The 9,493-nt window shown below is 34.8% G+C and overlaps 1 protein-coding gene across 1 annotated transcript; it reads left to right on the forward strand.

Moving 5' to 3' along the window:
- Positions 1-2,419: 2,419 nt before the first annotated feature.
- LOC140882389 (peptide-N4-(N-acetyl-beta-glucosaminyl)asparagine amidase A) lies at positions 2,420-8,528 on the forward strand. Its single transcript, XM_073288368.1, has 2 exons — positions 2,420-4,309; positions 7,643-8,528. Exon 1 carries the CDS (start codon positions 2,471-2,473, stop codon positions 4,241-4,243), a length of 1,773 nt encoding a protein of 590 aa, XP_073144469.1. The 5' UTR covers positions 2,420-2,470; the 3' UTR covers positions 4,244-4,309; positions 7,643-8,528.
- Positions 8,529-9,493: the final 965 nt, after the last annotated feature.

A 9,493-nucleotide genomic window follows, 5' to 3' on the forward strand; every position in this document is an offset into this window, starting at 1 on the left:
ACACAACATATTCAAAGTGATGAAGAAGACCAAGATGATATCGAAGGAACATCCGAAACTACGACGGAAGGAAATGCGAGTGAAGCAGAATAAAATATAATAGATATTGAAATTCTAATATATATTTATTTAATAAATGTAATATATATTTGTTATAGAGATATGAACTATTTGATTGAGTTTATTTAAAGAATATGTCTTACAAAAAATATTAAAAAAATTTTGAAGAGCAAAAATAAGCTTAGCTCTTAGGCGCGGGCGCGCCACGCCTGCGCATTAAAAAAAATGGCGCTATTTTTTTAAAAAAATTATAAGGGTTGACCCGGACCCGAACCCGGATCGGAACCGCCGGTTCATCAACCCGGACCGGAACCGGCCATGGGCGGTCCGGTTTACCAACCCTGAACCGATGGATCCGACCCGGACCGTGGTCAGGTCTAATTGAGGCTTATCTTGATGATGGTCGATTCGATTTGTATTATCATAATTTTTTATATGTCGCACTACGAGACTCATGCTAGGAGATCATCATGAATAAAATTGAAATTACAATTTAAATCTAATTTTTAACTAATTTCTTTGAAATTAAATGAAAATTTAGATTAAAAAAATTACTCTAAGATACTGTTTGGGGCGAATGAAAAGATATTAATTAATTGAACGTTCTAATTGTATCCAAGATTTGAAATCATATATTATTATCTTATCTAAATATGTTGATTTATCATCGTCATCACGAAAATACGCATCCTTCAACATCTTATACATGAGCTAAGTAGTGACTAGTGACTAAAGGTAATTGCAATGCAAGATGCACAAACCCCACTTTTTGGATTTTTGTTCAGCTCCTTGCATTGCATAGAGCAGTCTTATAAGGGTGCCCGCAACGCCAGGTTTATTTTTTTTAAAAAAAGTTGAACCTGCAGGCTGCTCGCGTTGCAGCCTGCAGGTTCTAATTCCCAAGCTGAAGCTGGCGTCCGAAATAGGACGCCAGCTTCAGCATCCAATTTTTATTAATTTTTTTTTTTAAAAAAAAAAATTGAATTCTGGTTGTGGTTGTGATGCGTTTCCACGCACCCCATGCCCCATGCAATTAATTATTAATTTTTTAATATAATTTTTTTAATTAAAATGTTAAAGATTTTGAAATGTTAAATAAAAAATATCAAAATATAATTAATCATCATTTTACGTATTTAGCATTATTTTATTAAAATTAATTTTACTTTATTATAAAAATAAATTTAAATTAGTTAATAAATTAAAATTAAATAATATGTATAGAATTGATTAGTGGGACCCTCAAAAAAGTTAGTTGTTGGGTTTAGAATTGTGGAAAGAAGTTATAAAAATTTTATTTTGTGATATAAATAATGTGTCATAATAGGGCCCACAAAAAAGTTAGGTTTTTTAGTTCAGGGTTGCGGTTACCCTAACTATCAAATGCTTGAGATGACATTCCCTGTTGGATGCCAGTTTTTTTTTTTTTTTAAAATAAAAAAATAATATAAAAATAAATAAAATTAATAAAAATATTGCAATGTGTGAAAATTTATGAATCTAGTATAATTGTCCCGGATTAACTTTTATTTAAAAAATTATCTAAAATGTCAGGTCGGGCCGTATAAAAAAACCGGCTGGACCAAACGGCTCGGCCCAGCCCATTTTTTATTAAAAAATATTAATTTAATTATTAATAATTTCTTAAGATAAATACATTTATCATAAAATTTTAATAGATAGTAAATAAACATGTTGTGAAGATGATTAGCGGACCATAAAATTTTTTTTCTTTTTAGATTGTGTGAAAATTTTATAAAAAAAATTGTATTTTTTTAAAATTTTAACATGACAATGATGTGTAATTGTAGGTCTTATACTCAGGGTTTTTATTCTAATACATTATTATTATTTTTTTACAAATCCTGATATTATTATCTTACTATATTATTATAGTAAATGCTTATCAATTAACTAATTTTTAATTAATTTGTGAAATTTGAGATAAAATTACGATTATATCCTAACTTAATTGACAAAAAATCAAAATTATTAAACAAATTAATTATTTTATATGACTTTATCTTTTTTAGCGATTACATGTTTTATTATTTATCAAAATAACAATCACTTTGTCTTTCTCAGATTTGATGTATTTTTATTTATGAAAATGTTACTCATCTTTAAAATTGATGCGTTTTAATAACTATTTATATTTATTTATAAAAATACTATAATTTTTCTATATTTTTTAATTTTATAATACATTTTTAAAAAAAATACAGATTGCACGTAAAACGTGCACGAGATTACCAATGCGTATGAAAAAATTATTTCACATAAAATTATGATTAAGACAACATAATTAAAGAAGTAATCATGAAGCTTTGTTATCTTCTCCAATAGTTACAAATAAAATAGAGAATTTATATCTACACTTCCAACTCTCACACCCACCAGTCTCCAGTAAATGGCATCATCGTTCCTTCTCTTCCTCTTCGGTCTCTTCCTCGTCAGCCACCTGCCGCCCTCCGCCGCAAACCTCCGCGAAAGAACATCCCTTTTCCGATCGCAGCTCATTTCGGAGCCCCCTTCCGGCGTTACCGCTCCCACTACTTTCTTTGAAGTCACCAAACCCATCCCTCTTCCCAAAACCAAACCTTGCTCATATTTAGCCCTCCAACACGACTTTGCCCACACATACGGTAAGCCCCCAGTTCTTGCAGATTACAGCCCCGCTTCACATTGCTCCTTCCCCCAGAAGCTTGCAAAAATCGTTATTGAATGGACGGCAGCTTGCAAAGGCAGGCAATTTGATAGAATCTTTGGTGTTTGGCTTGGTGGGGTTGAGATTCTCAGGAGCTGTACTGCGGAGCCTAGAGCAACTGGGATCGTTTGGACTGTGAAGAAAGATGTTACGAGGTATTATTCCTTGCTGATGACGAATCAGACTCTCGCTGTTTATTTAGGCAACATTGTTGATAGAACTTATACAGGCGTGTACCATGTAAATGTTACTTTTCATTACTATCCTTCTGAAGGAAACTACGTGAATAGTGGGGCTGATGCTAACGATTTAATTGATTTTGGGGCTGATTTGATACTGCCCATTTCAAGAAATTTACCTTTGAATGATGGAATTTGGTTTGAGATCGAGAATTCCAAGGATTTGAAAGGTGAGGAATTCAAGATTCCGCCGAATGTATACAGGGCTGTGCTGGAAGTGTATGTTTCGTTTCATGAGAATGATGAGTTTTGGTTTGGAAATTATCCGAATGAGTATGTTTATGCAAATAATCTCACTGGTGTGGCAGGGAATGGGCCATTTAGGGAGGTTGTTGTTGGCTTGGATGGTTCCATTGTCGGTGCAATTTGGCCGTTTACTGTGATCTACACTGGAGGTGTGAATCCCCTCTTGTGGAGACCGATAACCGGAATAGGTTCGTTTGATCTCCCTTCTTATGATATCGAGATCACGCCATTCTTGGGGACAATACTAGATGGAAAGGATCACAAGTTTACATTTAGTGTGACAAACGCTTTAAATGTTTGGTACATTGATGCAAATTTGCATCTTTGGTTGGATAAAAGGAGCCAGAAGACGCAAGGGAAGTTGTTGGAACACAGTAGTTCACCTCTTACCTTGTCTCTTTTATCCAACTTCACCGGTTTTGATGGATCGTTCGTCACAAATGTTAGTAGGTCTATAGTTTCAACTGGTTGGGTGGAATCATCCCATGGAGTTATCACAACCAAATCGCTTCAAGAATTTGATTACAGTAATTTTATGTATTTGGGAAATGAGGGGAATTTGCAGATTATACAACAAGTAATAAATTTAAATAACAGCCTTGATACTATGCTTTCTTCGCCTTTCAATCTCTCTGCGATATCATTCAAGAAGTTTGGATTACACCTCCACTCTGATAGCATTGATAAAGGGAATGGAATGTATGTTTCTGTAGCAAACGTGACACTAGATCTCGAAGAGAAGGAGGAAGAGACTTCAGAGTTTGCTTCCTCCTCGAGTTGGCTCAAGAATTTGCAAAATGGACAGGGCTATATGCTTGTGAAAGGCAACTTAGTGGTCTCTGGATTAGGGAGCACCCAACAGGAATACCATTTCATCGGTGACGAGTCGTGCTATTTTAGAAACGTAAGCAGCTCGAATTACACCATTCTTCACGACGAACAGAGGGATTCTTGCGGGTATGCCAAGCGGTGGCCGTTTCCTGCACAATAGACCTTTCTGATCTATGTCTCGTCCTGCGAGGGAAGGGATCACTTGATTGTTCTTCGCTTCTTCCAGGCAAGATTTTTGAATGGACTTGTTTTGCTCTTTTTATGAATTCCAATTGAACATTATGGTGTTAGTTCATGTTTATGATTGTAACGTGCTTTCAACTTGTGAACACTAAATCAATCCTATCCCTTTTTTTATTGGTCGCCAAAGAGGAGCTCAAAAGTTATAAATTACACATAAAAACACACAATTATTGTAAAAACTAAACAATGCACAACATGATGCTGTGCACTCCAGAGCCATTGGATATGTAGGGTCCAGTTGATCCAATGGTTGTGTTATGCACAACACCAAATCCAGAATCGTGTACATTGTAAGAATTATCTTCGCAGGTCATTGACAAAAACATATAAAGTCAGATACTCTAATGTTGTTCTACGATGTCAGCAACATCAAGGTACAACATCATTCAAAACAAATTAAATAATTATATTCAAATAGATCAGAAATTACGAAAAATTATTATCAATTAAGCATAATTACGCAGCGGAAATAATAACACAAAAAATATTGTGCACAAGTACAAAGACTTGTGCGATGCCTCATGGCAAAATTTTTTACTAGGACAAAGTAATATTCAATTACAAAAACCAATCCTAGTATACCTATGAAAGTTAGATTCTCAACATTTTGAGAAATCCTAACAACACTCTAAATTCAATCAAAGATTGAAAAAGAAAACTATGGAGGGTAAACTAAACAAACAAATATCTCAATCAATCGAGATATTATAACTACACCCTAAATACTATGAAAGTAGTATAGAAAAATAAGAGGTGTAGTAAAAGGAAGAAGCAAAGCCGCAGGGAAGAGTTTGAAGTCTCTTCGTCAGATAGTCTTCACGATGACAGTGGCGGGAATTCTTCAACCGGAGATTTAGATCTTCAAACGCTTGGTCTCAGAATTCTGGAATCAGTTTCTCCTTTTTCTTCTATGCTCTTCACGCGTATTATCTGTATCTCTGATCTTGCTTTGTACGCTCTCTTCTTCTCTTCTGCTCCTGCATCACGCTTACAAGTAAGTAGAATGATTTATTTTCTTTAGATAGAGTCCCGTAAAGATGAAAACAAATCTTCAATTAAAAAGTAAGCATGATCAAATCATATATCAATATTACTTAAAATAAAAGATTATTATCTTTTAAAAGATAATATCAAATAAAGAAAGGCAAAACATGTAGAAAAATATTAATTAAAAGGAAAACAATTGAATATAATTTATGTCTTATCTCCAAGACATATTTTCCTTTCAATCTCCCCTTTTTCGCCTTTCTGGACAAAACAAAGCATAATGATTATCAGTTGCTCCCCTTATTTAGACAACTTAGGCTCCCCCTAAACTTGATCATATCATTTCACGGTGTTGTCACCAAATGTGGACAACATGGGGGAAACAACATCAACAATGAAACAATAATGAGCAGAGAGCAAACATTAATAAGTTTTCAATTAATCAGAGCAAGCCTAAGATTATTCAACATCATTCTGAGTTGTGCGAGATTGTCGGTCCAGCTTCTTGTTTAGCAACCTCAACATAGCAACCCCAACATCATCAACATCATCTCCCCCTTTTTGTCCATGAATGGCAATGTCAAGGAGAAGCTTGTAATCAGCGACCTAATAAATGTAGTGAACAATGAGAGATTGAGCATTAAAGATCTGTTACTCAGCAAACATGATTTGAGACTCCAGGTAGACAAGTGAAAGTTGCACAAATTCTGATGTTGGTGCCTTGATGTTGGCAACATCGAAAATAACATCAATACGCAGAGGTCTACCCATCCAAGATAGATCAATATTCAAATTACCCTTGAGAAAAGTATGATCGATCTTGACAGTCTCCCACTCAACAGAAAGTGATTCATCTTCTGCACGAAAAAAATTCATCATCTGCTTCAATGTTTTCACTATCAGTGTTGGCAACATCATCTGCAGCAACATCTAATGCAGGAGATTGTTTAGATGAAGACGACCTCGAACATATGCTCCCAAAATTTGCGGAGTTTTTCTCACAAACAGCAGAGGTCAAGGTTCAGTAGAATTCAATTACTATAGACACAGTGTAAAGTCACGGAGGAAACAGTAGAGTACAAACCATGATCCACTAGAAAGGAGTCCAAGTTGTGATTCTCAAAAGAATTTTTTTCCACATTATTTCCAGGACAAAGCTCATGAGTTTCATAAAGTTCTCAGAGAGAAGCTGCTTCAACATAGTCGAAATTTTCAGAGAAAAAGTCCAAAAGATCAAACCCATCTGTATGCCGATGTTGTCACCATCGGTGTTGGAAACATCGTCTGTAGTAACATCAGATATCTCAGTGTCCTCAGAAGAAGATTTTGACCCATTAGCAGCAAAAGAGGAATCAGAGGAGGAACTGGATGAGTTTGTGGACTTGGAGGGCCTGTTATCAGCACCAGAGCCAACTCGACATGGGCTTATCATCAGATTCAGGCACAGTAGTCTTCGAGGGTTCTCCACTTTCTTTCTTCAATTTTACCAAACAAAATGAACCAATGACATCTCAAATTCAGCAGGATCCAATTCAGCAAAAGTGGCAGCGACAGGAGATTGTGAAGATTTATCATTCTCCGATTAATCTTCCTTAGCAACAACAGAGGAAGAAACACCACCAACTGAGGGTTCTGGGTGAGCAACGATCTCAAATCCTCATCTTCAAAATCATCTCCAGAAAAATCTTGATCAAACTTGTTTCCTGCAATTATGAGTAAGATTATGAAAGAATTAATTCACATAGAAATAGAACAGAGAGAGGCTAAGAGAACAACGGTGCAAATGAATAGGCTAAGTGTCAATCTTAAGCTCTAATGTTTCAATTTGAAGAGACAAAGACACACTAAAAGATCCCTTAGCCAGTAAAATCACAATTCTCTCAATCATCACACTGTAATTGTCAAAGAGATTAATGAGTTTTGAAATATTTGGAAACTTGAAAACTCAATATACAAGGCAATAATCTAGTTAAATCAATATCTAATACATCCCAAAAATAAAAACTCCACACCGCATGTAACACCACTGAAATTCAAATCCCAATGGATAAATTTATGGTTAATTTGATTTTCACCATATTTCATCCAAAAAATACGAAACAATTTCACCAGTTTATTTATTCACGAAATAATGCAAATGCATGACCTAAAGATGTCTAAAACAGAATGTAAAAAATCAAGAATGCAGTAACAATGCATGAGATATGTTTACAAGTGTGATGTTTGCATCTGATGTTGGAAACATCTTCTGGGAACACTGTAGTTTTTCAAAACAAAATCAGAAATTTTTCCACAGTTAATTAACAAATTTTTTTGTTTATTAATTCAGAAGTGGTAGCCTGCACACTGAGAGAACGGTCTTCATAGGACTCTATCAGGTAGCTTTTTCCATTTTCTTCCAAAATTTGGTGTGTTAGACAATTGCGTCAACACTTCTCTTATCAGCTCACATATAAAATTTTTCTAAGTCACGTTTCATATGTGATAAGTGTATTTTATACACTTAATTTATATATGCTTTTAATTGTTAATTGCTTGTTTCGAGCAGATTTATGTGGGTATTTTAGTGTTTTTGTGTTTACAGGGAATTATGGAATTTTGTGGAGAAAAGAATAATTATTGAATTATTTGGAGAGGAGTGAAAGAAGAATTAAAAGAGAAAAAAGAAAAGAATAAAAGAAAAGAAAAGAAACGATCGGACAAGAGAAGGAAAGATTGGGCTTTTGTTATTGGGCTTCTTGTTGGCGCCTAATTTAGCGCTAAATAGAGAACATTTAAGAGCTATCGCGCAACACATGAAGGCTGAGAGAAAGTGGAGAACAGAAGACTATGCGCGCCCGCGTGAATTCTGAGACGCCCGCGCGTCGCGTAAATCTGGAGTTGGAAGATTTAATCGGGAAGGAAACTTTCTATTTTATTGGGCTTTATTCTTGGGCTTTTGAGTACGCTATAAAAAGAGATTTTTTTTTTTTATTCTGAGATGAAGGGGAGCCGCCACGCTTATACAGAAATCAGAGGGTTTGATCGTGTGATTTTTCTTGAAGGATTTCTGGAGCTTAACTGAAGAACGAAGACGGAGTTTGATAGTTCGGACACGGCATCGACGACGGATTTGTTTCTTATCTTTTATTTAATTCTGACATGTTTGGATTTATTATTTATTGTTTTCAGAATTTTATTATGAACTAATTTTTATAGTCTAGAGGTCGGATGAAACCTGGTGTAGACGCTTTCATGAATTCTTGATTTTATTGAATTGGATTTCTTCTAGATTAATTGTTTTTTTCTAGAATTGATGGTCTTTTCAATTATCTGATCAATAATTGATTTATTATATTTATTTAAAATCATTGCTCGGGAGAGGAGATTTTGAATAGGACATTAGAAATTACACTGTTAATTGTTTATCTGACTCGGGAGAGCTTATAACTTTAACAGAGCTTTTAAAGAGAACATTGTTTTGAATTGATCACTGCAAGTAAATTCTTAATAGGGATATTGGAATTGAATTGTAGTTGATAAACATTATTTGTTGCTCGGGAGAGGGAAATAATAAACTTAAGTGTTCTTGGCTATTAATTGACTGGAATTCATGAAGATTAATTAATTAGGATTGACTGTTGTTGAAACCAGGTGAAATCTATACCTCTAACCATTTTCTCTGATTGATTATTCCTGAAAGTCGTGTGTGTGCTATCGAAACTTCATTGATTATTTATTTTTATTGCAAAATTTTTGATTATTAATTTTCTAGATAAAGTTTGGACTATTTTAATTACAAGCACTAAGATTTTCATTTTACTCCCTGTGGGATCGATATCTGAATTATTCACTATATTAAAACTTGACACTCGTACGCTTGCGAGAAATTTTCACAACAAGTTTTTGGCGCCGTTGCCGGGGATATTATTCGCTTACGCTTGTTTTCCGTTTTCTCTCAGGGATCAAACCAGAAGTTGGTTGCAATCACTGCCACTTGGAAGCATCACTACTTGGGAGGAGATGACAGAAAAATTTCTTGCGAAATATTTTCCACCTGCCAAAACCACCCAACTGAAGATTGAGATCAGTACTTTCAGGCAGATGGACTCTGAACAGCTTTACGAGGCGTGGGAAAGGTATAAAGAATTACTTAGACGTTGTCCTAACCACAATTTTGCAGATTGGGAACAGATTGAGT

Source organism: Henckelia pumila, chromosome 2 (genome assembly GCF_033568475.1).
Source record: "Henckelia pumila isolate YLH828 chromosome 2, ASM3356847v2, whole genome shotgun sequence".
NCBI classification, from domain to species: Eukaryota; Viridiplantae; Streptophyta; class Magnoliopsida; order Lamiales; family Gesneriaceae; genus Henckelia; species Henckelia pumila.